Below are 20,108 nucleotides of genomic sequence, written 5' to 3' on the forward strand. Positions count from 1 at the left end.
GTCCGCACAAATGGTTTTGGTGCGGATTTTCATTTTTTGCACCATTTTTCGATCGAATTTCCTCATCTCACCGTCTAGTATCTAGATAATATTGTGTAGATCATCTTTGCAAAATTTCAGCCAATTTGGTAATCGTTAAGGCCCTCAAACTCGAAAAACAAATGGACGGACTGAATTCTGTCAAACATGAACCGTTCATGTTTATAACAGAAAGACGCAATTTTGAGGGCCTTAGTGATTACCAAATTGGCTGAAATTTTGCAGAGATGATCTACACAATATTATCTAAATACTAAACGGCGGAGATGAGAAAATTCGATTGAAAAGGGGTGTAAAAATGGAAATCCGCATCAAAACTTTGGTGAGGAATTTTCTCATCTCCACCGTTTAGTATCTAGATAATATTGTGTAGATCATCTCTGCAAAATTTCAACTAATTTGGTAATCGTTAAGGCCCTCAAACTCGAAAAATAAATGACGGACTGAATTCTGTCCGGTTGTTTTCATACCAGAAAAACTCGAGTTTGAGGGCCTTAACGATCACCAAATTGGCTGAAATTTTGCAGAGATGATCTACACAATATTATATAGATACTAGACGGTGGATATGAGGAAATTCGATCGGAAAGTGGTGCAAAAATAAAAATCCGCACCGAAACCTTTGGTGCGGACGTCCGCAGCTAAGAAGGGCTGTATATATATATATATATATATATCGTCTATGTAGACAACACAAAAATCTTTAAGATCCTTAAAGATACAAATGTAACATCTGCATTTTTTATGCTTTTTAGTTTTACCAGACTGATTTTTCTCAGACTTGTTTTTTCTTTCTAATATGTTGTAACCCCCAACCAAGATCTTCTAAAAAGAGAAGATATAAATGGAAGCCATTTAAAAATAAAAAAATTTCAAAAAAGAAAAAATATATTAGAAAGAAAAAACAGTATGAGAAAAATCAGTCTGGTAAAACCAAACACAAAAGGAAACAACAACTTACTATTTTTATTGATGATAGGGAAATTTCTTACAAGAGGAATACAAACACAAAAGGAAACAACAACTTACTATTTTTATTGATGATAGGGAAATTTCTTACAAGAGGAATACAAACACAAAAGGAAAGAGAGTAAGGCTTTCTAACATCCGATGCCTTCTCTTCAACATACTAGCATATATATATATATACAATGAAAAAGTAACTCTAGTAACTTTACTATAGTTACAAAAATAACATGACTAAGGTAAATCACCAACTATGGTTAAGTTAAGGTGACACCTCATTACTATTTACATATTTCTATCTACTTCTACCGCCTTCGAAGCGACTGTAGATGTTTTATCTGCTGTTGCGTCTGTCGAGAAAGTTATGTGGGTCCATTACGCTTCCATAGCGTTGTCGAGATTCTGATAGCCCACGTCATCTAACCCTATACTCTGATTTGAGTTGGAATCTAAGAGAGGTAAATTGGACAGTTCTTCAATTTCTTGTCCTACCATAAACGGGAGGTCCAACTGGCTAATATTTGTAGCCATGTCAGAAAGTAAATCATCTGCTTGCTTCTGTTGTTCAGGAGTAGGCTGATAGCTGTTTGCCATATGTGTAGCGAAAACTCGCCGTCCATCTGTCAGTTTAAGCAAATTGCTTTTCCTTATGTCTTCGGCAACATCTTTTAGATGAGCTCCACTCTGAATTGCATATTGTTCCATGTTAAGATTGCTGATCAACCGGTTGGCTGTTTCGGTTGGCACCATAGCTTGATTAACTTGATGGTCTTCTGTTTCTGTTAACCACCATATCTGATATGGTTGGAAGAACTTTTCTCTTCCTCTCCATCCAATAGTACTTGCAATGCTGAATGTGAGATACTTGGAGAGTCTGTACCTTTTTGCTACATGATATACCATTGTTTTAATGAATTGAGGAAAATCTTTTATGGTAGCATAATCTAAACTTTGGAAAATAACCTGGTTAGTTCTTCCCCATTCAATAGCTGCAAGATTCCATTCATCATGGTTTATGATGAAACTAAGTTTAGGGATTCCATCATCCTTAACATTCATGGATTCTGAATGTTGTAGAAACATGTCATGAATTACTTGACCATGATTATGGATTTTAGCATAAATATCTGCAAAGAGGTGATATGGAAGATGATTTTTTGATTTTTCAAAAAGACAAATTCTTTTAATTTGTTCAAAAGTTGAATCAGATATGTCTTCTAATAGTTCTGATAGCTGGAGAAAACTGGTTATCTTCTCTAGCGTGAAATCTTCACTCTAATTTATTTGCTTAAGAACCTGAAGACTTACATGTTTAAATTTGTAAGTTTTAACTTTCTCAGCATCTAGCTGTGCTGCTAGATTTGAGATCTGAGTAGACAGCTGGGTTAGTTGTACTCGGAATTCTTTATTTATTCCAGCAATATGGCTCTTCCATACTGCATTTATGGTGTTATAAACATCTCTAGGGAGTCCTGGATTGTAGAAGTCCCTAATCTCAGATGATTGAGATAAGTTGTCTTGTGTTTGTTGCACTTGACATCTTACTTTTGCTGCAATGTATCTTTGATATTCTAATGCTGCAATATCAACATTAGGAAATCCTTGCCAGAATGCTCCACGATACCTGCTAATAGAAGCAGCACATTATGCCAAGTTATGGAAGATTCCTGTTTTGAAACCTTCAAATACCATATAGTATTTATTAGCTGGTTTAGCTCTATTCTGAAAATAAGGTTGGTTTGGCCTCTGAGATGAATTTTGTAATGGCGCTTTTTTAGCGACAGTGATCCATCCTTCAGTTGACCGGTTCATTATCTCTTTGCCCTTCTCCATACCTGCTTAAATAATCAGCAAGAAAATTGTTAGAACCCTTGAGATGTTCTACCTCAAAAGTATACATGGCAATATAATTATACCATTTTAATCTTCTACCTTCTAGAATATTTCTACCTTAATAAGAAAATCACGAACTGCTTGGTTATCAATTCTAATTATAAAATTTTCTGGAGCTAAGTAAATATGAAATCTCTTTAAAGCAAGTTTTATTGCCAACAGTTCTTTTTCAAAAATTATATATTTAATTTCATTAGGTTTAAATTTTCCTGAATTGTATCCACATACTAATTCTTCTTTCTGAAGTTTTTTTTGGAATATGTTGTTTTCTTACTCTTATTGAGTTTTCATTTATGGGAGGATTTTTTTCTTCCCATTTTTTTTACAGGGATAGCTTTTAATATGCATCCCCAGCATTTGTCTGAAGCATCTGTTTCTAAAATCAGTTTATCCCCAGGTTTTGGAAAATAAACTTCAGGAAGTTGATTTAAATCCTGTATGATTTGCTGTAATAATTTTTTTATCTTTTTCTGTCCAGTGAAATTCTTTATTTTTCTTTAATTTTTCTATTAAAGGAATTTCTTTTTTAGATAGATATTTTATCAAAATTTCTTGCATAATTTAATATTCCTAATAAACTTTGTAACTGTTTTTTATCAGTTAGATCTTCAGGAAAGTCTCTTACTTTAGAGACTATATGCTCTTGAAGTTTTATTCCTGAATGGTTTAAAGTGATTCCAAGAAAATCTATAGATTCTTGTTCAATGTCAATTTTCTTGGGTGATATAGTATAATTCCATGTTTTTGGAATTTACTGCAAAGAATTTGAAGATGTCTTTTATGATCTTCTCTGTTTTTAGAGAAAATTAAAATGTCGTCTATGTAGACAACACAAAAATCTTTAAGATCCTTAAAGATACTGTCCAACCATCTTTGAAAAATCTGAGGGGCTATGTTTAACCCGAAAGGCATGACATTCCAGTGGTAGTGTCTGATGTGCTCATTTTATCCTATATTTATATGCCTCATAATCTTTGTTTTTGCATTAAGTTTCCTTATTTGTGATTGATTTACGTTATTTTAGTGTTTTTGTAGGTTTGTGTCATACAGAGAAGAAAAGGAGTTAAAATGAGCAAATAAGGATTGAAAGACGATTGCAATCCCAAGTGCCAGAATTTGTCTATGCAGAACGGCTAACTTTGCCGAATTACTGGGAATTATTCAGATCGAATCAGACTATGAGCCTTCATTGGAAAGCTACGGAAGTCTACTTTCTGTAAAAGTTTACGGATCTCGATTTCGATACTTATGAACTGAGTTATGATCATTTGAATGAAGATAGGTCAGATCAGAAAATCTGCTCGGGAAATTACAAGCTTTTGTGGAGAACTCAAGTTCCATGGTACAAGACTGTCAACCCTAAAGCTTCAAGGACAATAATACATATGAGGATTCAAGAAGTACATGTATTCCTAGTTCTACAAGAGATATCTCAAGGTTTTCTCATTCCATATCAAAAAAGGAGTCTGAATCCAAGTCTTACAAGGAAATATGAAGCCAAAGATGAGCAGGAAACTTCTCTATATAAAGGAGCACGAATTTCATATGAAGGAGAGGTCTCGGAAAGCACATTGTAGACGCCTAAAGGAGCAGAGACCATCCATCCATCCACCTTCACCTTCATCCCCTTTCCATCATTACTATGTTTTATTTAGTCTTGTTAAGTTAAACCTTTTCTAGGGTTAGGATGATGCCCTAGCATGATTGTTTATGTCTTTGATGTTTGATTAATTGATTTATAGTTTCTTTATGATGAATTCTTAGTCACTAATTTAATCGATGCTATATGTTTGAGTTCTTTGATTGACCACCTTAAGGCTTTGCATCTAGTAATTAGAAGATGAATTTGAGGCGTAACTGCAATATAATTCAAATTAGCTTCTTGTGATTAAGAGTTGTGAATAACATTATTGTCGTAACTGAAGTAATGGTTTGCATGATTCTCTTGTTTTCTAGAACGTAATGAGTCTTACATGTTAAATTTATGTCGTAACTGGATAGACTGCATGCTAGGATATACGACCTCTGCCGTATCTGGAGAGAATCATACACTTAAGGAAAACCATGGTCTAAGTGCCGTAACTGGACTTAGATACAAGAATTGTCATCTAGAGAAACGAAAGAGTCTGTTAGTTGCATCAAAGCATAAATAGGATTGTTAGTGGTTGATTCTGACGCCCTAGATTCATTTATCATTATTTGTTTACTTATTTTATTGTTTCTTTAAATTGTTATCGTGATTTGTGTGTTTTAGTATAGTTAGTTTAGGTATTTCATAATTTGAATTGAACAAATATCCTCGTGGGAACGACAACCCCTTCTCTTCCATTTCACTATACTATATCCACCCTGTATACTTGCAGGAAATCCATCAGTGTCCACATGGAGTACTAAAAGCAGTCAATGGTTTTGACTCCTCTGTTAATTTTAATTGCCAAAATCCTGATTTACAATCAAATTTACTAAAGATTCTGGCACCCTTAGTTTGATTGATTAGAACAAATTTTCGTGGAATAAAATACTCATCGAACTCTAATTGTTCATTTAAGCGCTTATAGTTTATTACCATACGAGCTTTTCCTCTCTTGATTTCTGCATGGTTTCTTACCATGAATGCAGGACTAGAGTGTGGACTCGTAGTTTCTTCTATGAGATGCTTCTCTTTCAACTCCTTTATTTGGATGTCAAATTCATTATTATCTTGTCTTGTATAAATCATTGGTTTGACCCTTATAATTACATCAGGATTTCTAAGTTTAAGAGTACAATATCTTGGACTTTTTGACCATAGTTTTAAGGGGTCTTCACTAAAATTTTCTTCTAGAATTTTGTATACCTAGTGTTTTTCACTAAGTACCTGAATTTTTGTCTTACCAAAGTGTTTTTCACTTGGTTTAGGTTTGTCAAGTTGATCTATTGTTTCTGGATCACCACGCTTGCTTGGCGCGAAATCTTTATGACATTTATACTTATGCTGTGGTAAAAATGGAATTTTGTGGATTCCATTGTTAATATCGAGAGCTATATATCCTGTATCCAGGAGAATGAGATAATAAGCAAAAATAAAATTGTTGCGTAATAAAACATCACCGTTCATTTCAGGAAAGGCTATGATTTTTGGTATTATATACCTGACTCCATTTAACCATATAGCTTTATGTTCAATTTTTATATCTTTCCCTTTTATACTTGTGACATTAATGGGGTGTTTCATTAATGTAATACCCTAGATTTTCATATCAATTTTCCTTGTATTATTTCTTTATTTAATGAAAGATTATTTATGGAAATTCTTTGGTTTATACGAAGTTGAAGTTTTAGGAGTTTATTTATGGTGCTTTGACTTTTAAGAGACCAAAAGTTGACTTTATTTTTCGTAAGTTATCTTCGAAAACTTCTTGCATGAAAGTTGTAGAGTTTGTTGATACGAGTTCGTAGACATGTGGCATGCCTGAAACGGATGTTGCATGAAGAAGTTATGGTAAGAGGAAGTTAGTTTCCGGGTTTAGAAAGAGTATAAGTAGAAAAATGTGTGGGAAATATTTTTGGAAAACCTATAACTGCAGCAGCAGCCAGCTCTCAATCTCTCTCTCCTCTCTCCCGACCCTCCCACACCCTCTTCCTTCTCCGGTCATTTTCTTCCTCATCCGGCCACCATTTTGGACGCCGTCGGTTCCGTTGGATCCGTACCGACGTCCTCTTCATTTTTGGAGCAGTCCCGCCCGCTGTCCGGCTGCCTGGAAGCCGCCATGAAGCGGCGGAGCTGCTACTGTTCCGCCGGAAAGCCGGCGATTTCGATGCCGATTCCGGCCAAGGTTAGGTAAGTCTTGCTCCCCTCTCTCTTCTAGGGATGTTCATGCCTCTTTAGTGAAGTAGAAATCAAGTTCGGGTGCCGGATTTCAGGTTTTGGGGTTTGTTTTTGGCTGCTGTTTTCGGGGTAGTTTCCGGCCTAAATTGGTCAAAGTCTCAGGTATGAAAGTTGTTCATCTTGCTTCAAGCTTCAACTTTGCTGTTGAGAGTTTTCTCTAATTCAAAAGTTTATGGTGGCGCGTGGGGCCCACTCGCCGCCGCCTATGGTGGCGCGTGGCGGCGCTTCTGGCTGAGTGGCGGCTTTAGTTTCCTTTGGTTAGCTAGTCCTTGCTGCTGTGAGCTTGTTGAGTGGTAGTATGGCTAGATTTTAAGCAAGGTTGGCATGCTAGGACTTGAGTTTATTGGTGTTAGCTTGGTTGGGTTAGAGTTTAGGTTTTGAAGAGTTGAGGCAGCTCTATTGTGTCGTTGAGTTTAACGACTTTAGGAAGTTGTCCTCCCTTGAGCTAAGAGTTAGTTTAAGGGTATTGTGTTATCCTTTACTACTTTGGTTTCTAAGGTTTTTAATTGTGTGATTTTAGGTGATTTGTGATTTTGTGATTGGCTTGCCTTCGTGAGGTTGAGGGTTTTGCAGCAGGATATCTAGGTGAGTAAATCTCACCAAGGTTCACTTTTGAACCTATTGTTATTATGGTCATATGATAATGATAATGATGATGTTGGATTTAAAAATATGCTTTTAATTATTTTAAAAATATATGAGCTTAATCGTCAACGGCTCATAAGTAAGATAAAACAAGTTTGCTTTAAATGCTATTTTGAGATTCATGTGATCATAATTTTATTGATTTTTGATAGATTATTCTTTTGGAATATCTATAATTTGTTCATGTAAATATATCCATGTGGGAGGATATAAAATAATGATGTGATATTGTGTTGTTGTGAATAATGATGTGATATTATGTTGTTGAGTATAATGATGTGATATTGTGTTGTTGAGGATAATATTGTGATATTATGATTGTTGGATAAATAGCCAAACCGGGTTTCAAGCCTTTATTTGGGTGATTAGTTACGGTTAAGATGTTATTTATCACTTTTATGTTGATTATTAGACAGTCAAACTGGGTTCCAAGCCTTTGGCCGGGTGATTGGTTACAATTAGGAATAGAGCTCTAGTCCGTCTGTCAGTGTAGGTCATGAGAGATACTGTATGGTATCTGGGACCCATGGGTACACATAGTGTTGTTATAGGTCATGAGAGGTATTTTATTAAATATCTGGGACTCATGGGTACATTTCTTGGGTAATGTGTTGGATGTGTGGTTTTTAATTATTGATCCAATCTCTTTTGTGGAATATTAGATGTGATAAATGTTATGTTATTTTTGAGTTTACTCATACGAGTTTTTTAGCTTACCGGGTTTGTTGTTTACAACCCGGTGCACCAATTCTCGGTGTAGGGGTTAGACCTGCAGGTGAGGATCAGCAGGGTTGAAGTGGAGGCTTAGTGGCAGGGTTATTTTTTGTTGGGTTTTGGTTGTTCATTGTATATATATTTTTTTTATATATATACATTGGGATAGACAATATTAAACTCATGTGAGCGTTTCATTTCTTGACTCTCAAGTTTATGTAAACAAGGAAATGTAATATTTAACTCAATTTGGAGTTGTGTGTAAATTTACTTTCCGCATTGAGTTAATTTCTCCTTAAATTTTGTTGAAACAGGTTTTGGGATTATAGTATTTTAAGTTATATCATGCCAAAATTTTTGAAAATTTCCTTTCGAAAATTGGGGCGTGACAATTAATGTCCATTTTTCAGGAGGTAGAGCATTAGGTCTACATGCATAGACAGTTGCTCCTGTATCTATTAATGAACACAAGCTATATGGTTTATAGCCTGCAAACTTAAATTCTCCTAATACATATGTATATTTCTTTTTCCCTTGGCTTGGAGCAAAGAGGATATTTTCATTCCCATTAGAAATGCTATACATTTCACATAATTTTATAATTTCATTTTTTTCTTTTTCTTTTTCATAATTTGTTCCTGACATAATAGGAATTTGCACTTGTTTTAATGCAATTGCTTCGTCGTTGTTTTCTTCTGATTTTGAGTCATTGTTTATGACTAATGGAGGTCTAAGTTCTTGCAGACTCAACCGATGTGGGAATTCTAACTACCATTTTTTACTTTGAGTTCGTTTATCTCTGAAGTAGAGATTGCTTCCCGATGATCGAAATTCTATAGTAGCTGGTTTGCTACTAGAACTTTCTCCTACCAAGTTTTTAAATAACCATTGTTTTGGTATTTCTAGATCCTTCCAATGTAATAAGGTTGGTTGAATCTCAGTATCGAATGATCTTGGTTCGAACAATTCAACTATATTTTTATCTAGATCTTTTGTAGATGTTTGAGGGAGCCGAGTTAACTCATGTATTGTTCTCCATTGGATTGCTAAATCTTGGGAGTTATGGTCCATACTTAAATTTTTTAATTGAATTTTTATTTTTACTGAATTTTCTATGTTTCTATCCGTTATAGATAGAAAAAAGTTAGGTTTAATATTGAACCAAACTATTCCATATACTAAGTTTGATTGGATTCCGCCGATCATTGACTGAAGTGGGTTACTCAGTCTTTTATCAAAGACAACAGCAAGTATTGGTGTATCCAAACTTTGCCTAAATAATGCAGTTATAATGATCTAGATTAGACCAATATGAACATATCTTATATCTGGATATTTTTTTCCTCCATCTTTCAATTTTCTTTTTATCAAACAATGGGATATCGATTTCCATTGTTCATTCTTCAGTACACTGAGCTGTGGTGTTTTCACTAAACTGTTCAAATATCCTATGAGAAAATATTTGAAATCTAGAGTATTTATAAATATTTTCTTTATTTATAGCATATTTGAATTTTTCCAAATTTTGTAATTGTTCATTAGAAAAATTTATTTCTTCTCCAATGACGTCTTTTAACCTTATACTCTGAAGTTCTTCTTCAGGATTTTCTTTGATATTTTCTTTTAACATAAAGATAAATTCTTCATCTTTCGAGCTATCACTTTCTGTTTCTAGCTCATATAAAATTTCTTCATTGTCGGAGATTTCTTCACCGAACAATAACAATATTTCAAGGTTATTTTCTTCTAACATTTTAACCATCTTCTTAGTATTTTTTCCCTTTTTAGGACATTCTGGAGCATAGTGCCCTTCTTCATTACAAATGTAACATCTGCATTTTTTATGCTTTTTAGTTTTACCAGATTGATTTTTCTCAGACTGTTTTTTCTTTCTAATATATTTTTTCTTTTTCGAAAATTTTTTCTTTTTAAATGGCTTCCATTTATATCTTCTCTTTTTAGAAGATCTTGGTTGGGGGTTACAACCAATTTTCCAATTTTCTCTAAGTATTTTGTCACAACATTTTCTTCCTCTGGGATCATTACTAATTTGGTTTTTTACCTATTTTTTAGCTCTGACTTCCACACATCTTTCAGTAATAAGTCTTAATACAAAATTTATTCTGAATCCTAGATTATCATGTTTATTAATTCTGGTTATAAAATCAGGATAACCTTTTATAGCTAATTCATCCCATGGGTTTGGGAGTTTATGAAAAAATTGGTTTAACCAGTGTAAGCTTAACTCTGGTTTTATTTTGAAGTAGCAACTTTTATACAACTGAGAATATTCTTCAAACTGACATATATTGCAGAGTTTTATTTTTGACAATATATATTCAGCATCTTCATGGATGATTTTTTCATCTGTTGCTCCACACAAATGTTCTTCTATTATTGTGCAAAGCTTTTGAGTATATTATCAAAATCTTTAAAATTTGTTAATAAAGATAATTTTTGTAATGTCCCTTCTGGTGAATTTTCCCATTGCTTTAACCATTGCAAAGTGTCTCCTTGCAATGTTGCTACAATATAATCTAAAAATCTCTCTTTAGTCCAAACATTTTTATAATTGGTTATCAAAATGGACATTGATTGTGCCCAATCATCTACTGTTTTTTCTTTATCCTTAAATGGTATATGGCTTAAATCTAAATATGTCCCATGTTGGGCTACCGTCTGTTTATTCATATCATCTCTCCTTGTGTAGGAGGGACTAGGATTATCTGGTTCAGTTTTTATTCCAGAAGATGGTGCATGTCCTGTTGTATTTATGAATTTTTTATCTTCATCTTGAGTTGTTCTCAAGTATTCTTCAAAAACTTCTTGATTAGAAAATTCAGGAAGGTCTTCATTTGCTTTTCTTTTCTTTGGTAGATCAGAAGTTTTTTCTTCTGGATCTGTTTCACTATCACTTAAAGCATTTATTTCATTGTCATCTTCATTTGATTCTGAAGATGTTGATTCATCATCAGATAACATATTAATATCATAATTAAAATAAGAAAGCAGATCTTCATATTCCAAACAGATTAATCTTATTTGATGTAAAATATGATTTCTTTCATCCATTGTTGCTTCCGGATCTTTATAGATCGTTTTCCAATAATCCAGAATTTCCACAATATTGTTATATTCTTCTTCATTAGGTTCTTTGTTTTGAAGAACTATTATCTCTTCTATATCTTCAGTTCCGTAAAACAATCTGGGGATTTTGTTATCTCTAGGATAATTCATTTCATCTTGTTGCAGGATGAAGTTATTAACTGTTTTAGTTAATTCTTGTATTTGTTCTTTAGTCTCGGTTTTAAGATCTAAATCAACAACTTCTCCAAGAGATTGAATTTTTTGTTCAATCTTGTTTGTTTTAATATTCAAATTATAGATTAATTTTTGATTTTTTGATATCATATTTAACATATCACAGATAGTATTTATTGTACTACTAAGAACAGAAATATCATTTTTGTACTCTCTAGGAATATGCAAAGTATGATCATAATTTTGATCTTCATATAAACATTCTAATGACTTTGTTATATTAGGTTTTGCCATTTTTTCTTCATAGATGGTACCTAAAACCAGTTCTCTAAGGTGCTTAAAACCAATTCCCTAAAGCCTCTTAACCAAACCTAGGTTTTAATGGCCATATCAAGGATATGAGCTTTTAGAGAGTATGTGTTTTTCTATGAAGAAAACTTGTATTATGAAATATAATGAAACTTAATTTACATAGAAAGAAAACTTACAGATTTTCTAGTAAAGAGAAGCTTGAAGAGAAATCTCTACTACCTTGAAGCTTGAGGAGAAATCTCTAGCAAGGAGAAATCTCTACCGAAAGCCAATATCTCACATTCAGCATTGCAACAACTTAGTAAGTTCATTTCAGGAACTATTTTTATCAGCATTGTAGTGTACTGTAATTTATATATATATATATATAGGAATTCTCAGGTGCGAACGTCCACACCTGAGTTTTGGTGCGGATTTCCATTTTTGCACAACTTCCCGATCAAATTTTCTCAAACTTTCTTCTAGACATATCTAGATCATCTTGTGTAGATCATCTCTGCAAAATTTCAACCAATTTGGTGATCGTTAAGGCCTTCAAAATCGAAAAACAAATACTGACGGACTGAATTCTGTCCGGTTCATCATCTCCATTTGTTTTTCGATTTTGAGGGCCTTAATTGGTTGAAATTTTGCAGAGATGATCCACACAAGATGATCTAGATATGTCTAGAAGAAAGTTTAAGGAAATTCGATTAGGAAGTGGTGCAAAAATAGAAAATACCGTACCAAAAACTTTAGGTACGGACATCTGCAGCTGAGAAGGGCTATATATATATATGCGCAACAAATTTTGTTGTTTACTACCAGAAATATGTTTAAGGTGACCTGCTCTCTATATAGAAGAAAGTAGAGGCGCCTTTCTATGCTTATATATCTTGGTGAGTTACCAAGCAAGATAATAGTAATCACTGATCAGAGAGAAAGAGAGAATGAGTGAGATTAGTGAAGAGATGAGGAGGACAGAAGTGGAGAGCAGAGAGTGGTACATGGCCGCTTATGCACCTGAAGGTGTTCCGACCTCCGACCATCTCAAACTCCGCACAGTCAAAATCTCCCTAGCTCTTGATTCGATCCCGGACCAACATCTTGTCCTCGAGACTCTCTTCATCTCCCTCGATCCGTTCTTGCGGAGCAGAATGACCGGCCGAGAAGACGGTCTCTGCTCTCCCCAGTACAACCTCAACGAGGTTAATTATATGTAGTTTTAAATACTATCGACTAAACATTAATCACTTTCATTTTTGCGCTATATATAGATTGGTTTTAGTCTCTTCTTTATCTGCACTAGCTTCTTGTTAAGCAGGTAGTTTCAGCATTTGGGGTTGGAAAGGTAATTAGGTCAAAGGATAGTAACTTTGGAGAAGGGGACGTAGTGATCTGTCCTTTCCTACCTGTTGCTGAATATTGTGTACTACCATCCCAAGCATTAACAACAAAGATTGATCCAGATGCTGGTGTTCCTCTGCCTGAATATCTCAGTATGCTAGGTACCTAATTTACTGATGATTTTTCATCCTTTCTTAATTTCTACCCGGCCTACATATGCCATACTTGGATCCACCAAAAAGGTAAAGTTGATTTATAATTGGAAGGACGTATACTACTTTGAGATATAGTAGAAGGTTTTTGTAATTAATGGAATAATATACTAATATTTTCACAATTTTGGTTGAATATATAATTGTACGTTGTAACATTAAGTATTATTTTTCGATGATTTATTTTGGTTGTAGGCGTACCCGGGTTTGCAGCATGGGTGGGAATTGAGGTGATAGCGGGGCCCGTAAAGGCGGGGTCAAATGTGTTCATTTCAGCCGCAGCCGGGGCGGTGGGGATGTATGCAGGGCAGTTGGCCAAGATAAAAGGGTGTAGGGTCGTCGGAAGCACCGGATCCGATGAGAAAGTAAGTCCTAGCTCATTAACAAGCTTATAAAATTAGACCAGCTCTTAAATTTTAGCTCAATTAGACCAGCAGGTAAAACTGACATTAGTAAGTATACCGACTTTACTAATATTATGTACTAACCAACTTATGATTGATAGGCAAAATCTTCTACTAAAATCAACCACCGAAGTTGGTATACCGACTTAGTTAGTACGGTTAGTACGGTTGGTAATAGACCTCTACCAAGTTTAGATTGTGGCTCAAAAAATGAAGTGATAAATATAATTTTTTCACAAATATAATGCAATGATAGCTTTGGTTTGATGGTATGTGGTCATATTTTCTATCAGAGCAGTCATAGTTTCGAAACATACCTCTTGCTAATATATATTTATATTTTAATTGTATTTATATCTATAGTATGTTATAAATATAAAACAATACATATATTATATCTTATACATATATTTTAATTGTCTTTACATATATTATACATTTTATAAGTTGTTTGTAAAATGTTAGAGGTTTAATTTTTGTTTCCTACATAGATATGAATGTATTTTTGCATAATTACACATATATGATTGGTACAGTATACAGATGGTATGAAAATCTCAATACCAAGTACTAACCATGTTACAAGACTGGTACGGTATACCGTACCAACTAAGTCGGTTACCAAGTCTTTGGTATACCAATTACGTTGGTACTCGGTTTGTTGACATGGCCCAAATTGTCAACCCTACCAATAGCTCAAGAATGGTATAGTTTTATTCCCACTAGCTACAAGCATTAGGGTTTGGCTGTTATACATATGTGTATAACATACAACATGCCGTGAACTATTTGATTGTTTAATAATTTAAAATTTTTTGACAATTAAACAGTTCATGACTTATTGTATGTTATACGCATGTGTATATAAAAAAAGTCCCCAGCATTAGTATTCTGCAGATGAGTACAAACTCCGGTTCCTTTTTTTACTTTGGTTGGTACGTGGAATGATGTGATTTCAATATTTGAAACAAAATGTGTGTTGTCTTGTCAACCGACGGGGAATCTTCCTTCCTCCACCCAGCCGCACTACACAGCAACTTTAACGTATCCTAGCCTATGTGAGTTGTTATATAGTTTGCAAGATGATCCGCATTCTGTTTACATTCTCAATATATATGAAAAACATGTTGCTACATTTTGGTTAAGAAACTACCATAATTTTCTCCAGTAGAGAGCAAAATATTCCAAAGAGAGAAAGGGATTGGGGAGAAGCTAACAGCTAGAAACTGAACTGTTAACGAGCAATCAGTCACATTCTTCAATATCCATGTTTCCTTTACATTAGAATACATAATTCAATCGCATAAGTTTTTATTTATGCAGGTAAAACTTTTAAAGGAGGAATTCGGATATGATGATGCATTCAACTACCACACAGAGTCAGATTTTGATGCTGCTTTGAGCAAGTAAACAATCATTTCTCAACTACTAATCATATTGAAAGATCAAAATACAATTGATGGTTTCACAAAGAGATCAGAAGCCCAGGCCAGATGATGCTAAAAGCCAAAATTATTTTCAGGTACTTCCCTAATGGAATAGATGTTTACCTTGATAATGTTGGGGGTGAGATGCTTGAAGCTGTTCTCAACCATGTCAACCATCATGCAAAGATACCCCTTTGTGGCATGATATCTGGCTACAACAAGGTACGTATTACCATTTATTAGATTCAAATTTTCATCCTCAAATTTATATTGTATATATCATAAGTTTTGTTTTCCCTTGCTATCATAATACATATATACTATCACAAATATACCATATGTTTACATTTTAATTTATTGGAAACAATTAATTGATGTGCATTACATATGTGGTTTCTCAAGTGTGCCAGCTAACTAGGGTTTGCCTAATTGTTGTGCATACGTACAGGTTTGGAGTGAGAGAGAGGGAGTGAGGAATCTGTTGAATTTGATAGGCAAAGATGTGAAGATGCAAGGGTACATGGTGTTTTCATACATCGATCGTTTTGGGGACTTTACGAAGGAGATGGAGAGCCACCTAAAGCAAGGAAAGATTGTTTCCAAGTTTAAGATCATTAATGGAATCGAGAAGTTCTTGGAGAGCCTAGGGTCACTCTTCACCAGCTCCAATATTGGAAAACTAGTAATCCAAGTCAAGTAATGCTTACAGTATTCAAGAATAAACGATCAGACAACTTAGTCCACAACAACAAAATGGAGCAAAGGTCACACAAAGAGTGTGACATTTAGAGGTGTTGCGCGCAATCCACACTTGTGTGACAATTTTCCCCTCATCTCCACTAATACCCACCCCTTGCCACACATAACGAAGAATGCACACCTCTAAAGGTCACACTCATTGTGTGGTAGTTGCTCTATATTGTTGTTGAGATGTCTAATAATGAAAATCTTGTTGTCATTGGATTGATCCTCTTTCATGGATTAATAACTAAAAACCTTTCGTGTTTAAGGAGGATCTTCGTTTTGTTTTAGAACTTTTTTGAGTTTCATGTTGTAAACTATTTAAAACTTTCTTTCTGCTAGTTGTGAACTGTAGTATTTTTCGTGCAAAAGTTGAAGCCCTTTTATCAATTTTACTATATTAATGTATCATTTTCTTAAAGTTTACAATTTTTTTTTCTTTAGGGGTTTGGAACCCAACCAAGTTAGGAGGTTTAACCCTACACCCGGTTCCAGTTATTTTATTGACAAGAAACAAAATAGTACATGAATGGAGATGGGGACATAGAATGTCTAATTTCCCAATAAGAAACAAGTCTCATAGTTGGCTAAAACGTAAACGTAGTATATAATCTTAAATAGTACGCATAATTATATATATCTTGAAACCCACACAATCACACTAGCTCGTTTCTTATTGGAAAGTTGGTACATGAAACATTTTCAACCATTTCGTTTAAGTTTTGTTTTCTTCTCAAAATAGAATGTATCGAAATGCTTCTTATAAGTGAATATTTCTTTCAAATATCAAAAAAGAAGGCGATGGGACATATGTTTTATTTCTAGCTTGTTCGCGCGTCCAAAACACATGGATGTTTTACCTACTGCAATGAAGTTATGTTACTGACGTGGTTCGTGCAATTATTAGGTGCACCAAATTTTAGTGCCCACCAATCCACATGCAATCTGAAAAGCCTTAACGAGTGACCCTTGGGAGTTACTTTTTTTTTTTTTTGGACGAAAAGCAGGGAGACTTAATTCTGTGGGTTGCAATCAACCACATTTACGTACTGAATAGGGATAGGGAGAAGCGATGTTAAGACTTACTACATATATGTCCTCTCGACCTCTCCTATGATAACGAAGAGGCATTTCTTTTTCTTTGGACCTAGTAAACAAGCTAGGTTAATTAGCCAAAAAAAAAAGAAGAAAAGATAATGAGTGAGATTAGTGAAGAGATGAGGATGACAGTAGTGGAGAGCAGGGAGTGGTACATGGCTGCTTATGCACCAGAAGGTGTTCCGACCTCCGATCATCTCAAACTCCGCACAGTCAAAATCTCCCTTGCCCTCGATTCGATCCCCGATCAACATGTCGTCCTCGAGACCCTCTTCATCTCCCTCGATCCGTACTTGCGAAGCAGAATGACTGGCCGAGAAGACGGCCTCTACTCTCCCCAGTACAACCTCAACGAGGTTAACTAGCTAATTTACCACGTACTTCTTGGTAACTTTATACTTAAAATTAAAAATTTCAGTTATCGTTGTCTTAATTTTCATTTGCTGTAATCATACTGCAGGTTGTTTCAGCATTTGGGGTTGGAAGGGTAGTTCGGTCGAAGGTTAGTATCTACGGGGAAGGTGACATGGTGATCAGTGGCTTCATCCCTGTTGCTGAATATTGTGTGCTACCATCTCAGGCCTTAATAAGAAAGATCGATGCAGATGCTGGGATTCTATTGCCTGAATACATCAGTACGCTAGGTACATACGTACATAATTAGCTTCCTTCCTTCTCCTTCCTTCTTCTAGGATAATTTACGCCTGTCAATCCTCCCTCCTCTAAAAATAAAAAGAAAAATGCATGGTAACGATTGAAATAGTACCATACTCCGGAGTATGATCATTCGAACATTGTAATTCTTGCTACTCATATCTTATAATGATGTATTAGGAGTACCTGGGTTTGCAGCATGGATTGGGATTCAGGTGGTGGCAGAGCCAATAAAACCAGGGTCGAATGTGTTCATTTCAGCCGCAGCTGGGGCGGTTGGGATGTATGCCGGGCAGTTGGCCAAGCTCAAAGGCTGTAGGGTCGTCGGAAGCACTGGATCTGACGAGAAAGTAAGTACAGTAGTATTCGATCAACTTCTTTCTTTCAAATTTTTTGTAAAATTCAGACTTTCACTTGCAGTGTGTAACGTTAATACCACTATTCTCAAACAACTAAGGTAAGATATATCGATTCATCTCATAATCTGAGATCGTCTGTCGGAAAATTCTATAATACTACGGAGCATCAATGTTCGATAGATGAATTCGGCCAACAGATGACAAGTAGTATATTGCTATTTAGAGTTAGACTACTATTGAGCCTCTCGACAACAATGGTGGACATCAAATTCGAACTGTTACCCTCCCTACCAGCATAATTAATTGAATCAGTTGTATATATGCCCCGACATTCTCTAGCTTCTGTTTTTGTTTTGTTACTCTGTGTCGTTGTTATCTTGTCCAGTGACGCGGTTTGTTCCCCACAGATAGCAACGTCTCCCTCTTCAAACTCGGAGAGGATGCAGTGCACCTACGTGCAGTTGCACCAAACAGATCAACCAAACGATGGTTAGTGACCAAAAAAAATCAAATTGCAGTAAAAACCCAGGAACTACAGTAAAGAAATCGAACTGGCTCTGCCCACCTCCCCGTCCCCAAAACCCAGCCTCTCCATCCTCCGTCGTCCAAAGAGCCCGCCAAGGTCTGGATGGTCAACTTCTTCTTCGTCTCCTCCGCCGTAGCCCTCATCATCTAGGCCGAGAGCGACCGCACGAAGATTACGAACATCAAGAATGGATAGGAAACCCAAACGCTAGATCTACGATTCTTGACAAATCATTCAAAATTGCATCAGTTGCTTCCAATTGCTTCCATTGATTCTCTAAATCCACTAATAGATTCATATCAGAACCCCATGGCCGCCACAACTCATCTTGACAAACGTCGGATATAGAGAAAGGGCTGGACCTTTCGTTTCTGACTTCAATGCTTGCCCGGCGCCGGCGGAGGAGCCGCGGAGACCCCAATTCCCTCCTCTTCGATCTGATTGAAACTCTCTTTTTTTAGGTTTGAGATCTGATTTTTTTCCTTTTTGGCAAATGGTCTGAGATCTGATTGAACCTCAAAGACCTCGATTGCCAGAAATCCTGCAATCCTAATTTCAGAATTTTTTCCTTTTTTACCCATCTTGTTTAATTAATGAAATTATATTTACTTTTGCTTTTACTATGTTAACTAGATTTTTTTCTTTTCAGTTCTTTACGGTGTTAACATTGAAGTTTGTGTTATATAGACATTAGATGAAATGAATGGCTGAGATTGTGTGATGACTATTGGTTCACTTGTACCTTGGTGCATATAAGAATTTTCGTTTCAAACTTTGATCCCTCACCGCCTCATAAGCTAATCGTACTGATTGTTCCTGCCAAAGAATCAACAAAAACTTAAAGAAATTAAACATGCTGAATTTTGTTGATGAACTTAACACGTACATATATAGTTTTATGGATCGATCATAATTCATAAATATGATTAACTGATTGATGCACGTATTATAATGATCGATGCAATACCTCGAAAGTGTTATAATTAGACTTTTGTGTCAAAAATTGTTTATAACCAATACAGGTTAGGCTCATAAAGGAGGAATTTGGATATGATGATGCATTCAACTATCATACGGAGACAGACTACGACGCTGCTCTAAGCAAGTAATCTTTTTGTTTTTTGAAATATATAGTAGATTAATTCGTATGTATACCATATGTATGTACGTCTGATCTTTCTAAGCACATAGTAATAGACTAATAGTAAACCACAATATACAGCAATCAGTATTATGTATGCATGCATTATTTTTGTTTTTTTATTTTTTATTTTATGAGAAATGAATCTCGCGTTTGTAGGCTTGTAATTGGGTTTATGCATGCGTTATATATACACAGACCACACTAAAATTAATTGATCAATGCTTTACATACAGAGACCCTAATAGTACGTACATATATGCTTAAAGCTCTAACACAGTCGTACGTATTTGTTTTCTTATAGTAATTGATTTAGCTACTTTCAGGTATTTCCCTAATGGCATAGATGTATACCTTGATAATGTTGGTGGTGAAATGCTTGAGGCTGTTCTCAACCATGTCAACCGGCATGCTAAGATACCTCTTTGCGGCATGATATCTGAATACAACAAGGTATGTATATATGTAATCAAGTTAATTATATATATATATATATATATATATATATATATATACACAACC

General features: G+C 35.0%; 2 protein-coding genes across 2 annotated transcripts in view; both read left to right on the forward strand.

Moving 5' to 3' along the window:
• The first annotated feature begins 12,500 nt into the window (after positions 1-12,500).
• On the forward strand, positions 12,501-16,222 carry LOC101293229 (NADP-dependent alkenal double bond reductase P1-like). The gene is made up of 6 exons (XM_004287902.1): positions 12,501-12,885; positions 13,002-13,185; positions 13,432-13,601; positions 14,964-15,046; positions 15,163-15,289; positions 15,516-16,222. The coding sequence occupies exons 1-6, from the start codon at positions 12,628-12,630 to the stop codon at positions 15,765-15,767; spliced, it is 1,074 nt and encodes a 357-aa protein (XP_004287950.1). The 5' UTR covers positions 12,501-12,627; the 3' UTR covers positions 15,768-16,222.
• Positions 16,223-17,004: 782 nt separating this feature from the next.
• Positions 17,005-20,108, forward strand: part of LOC101300292 (NADP-dependent alkenal double bond reductase P1-like) — a 9,751-nt gene continuing 6,647 nt past the window's right edge. The window contains exons 1-6 of the mRNA XM_004289123.1: positions 17,005-17,262; positions 17,367-17,408; positions 17,487-17,550; positions 17,741-17,910; positions 19,468-19,550; positions 19,913-20,039. Coding sequence (XP_004289171.1) covers positions 17,005-17,262; positions 17,367-17,408; positions 17,487-17,550; positions 17,741-17,910; positions 19,468-19,550; positions 19,913-20,039 — 744 coding nt within the window. The remainder of the gene's footprint in view (positions 17,263-17,366; positions 17,409-17,486; positions 17,551-17,740; positions 17,911-19,467; positions 19,551-19,912; positions 20,040-20,108) is intronic.

The sequence above is a fragment of the Fragaria vesca genome, linkage group LG1 (genome assembly GCF_000184155.1).
Source record: "Fragaria vesca subsp. vesca linkage group LG1, FraVesHawaii_1.0, whole genome shotgun sequence".
NCBI classification, from domain to species: Eukaryota; Viridiplantae; Streptophyta; class Magnoliopsida; order Rosales; family Rosaceae; genus Fragaria; species Fragaria vesca.

Excerpts from the sequence above, each read along its gene's own strand:
- LOC101293229 (XM_004287902.1), top strand. The coding sequence starts at position 12,628 with ATGAGTGAGATTAGTGAAGAGATGAGGAGGACAGAAGTGGAGAGCAGA. Across the intron at positions 13,602-14,963 it reads GCACCGGATCCGATGAGAAA|GTAAAACTTTTAAAGGAGGA; the intron begins GTAAGTCCTAGC and ends TTATTTATGCAG. Across the intron at positions 15,290-15,515 it reads TGATATCTGGCTACAACAAG|GTTTGGAGTGAGAGAGAGGG; the intron begins GTACGTATTACC and ends GCATACGTACAG.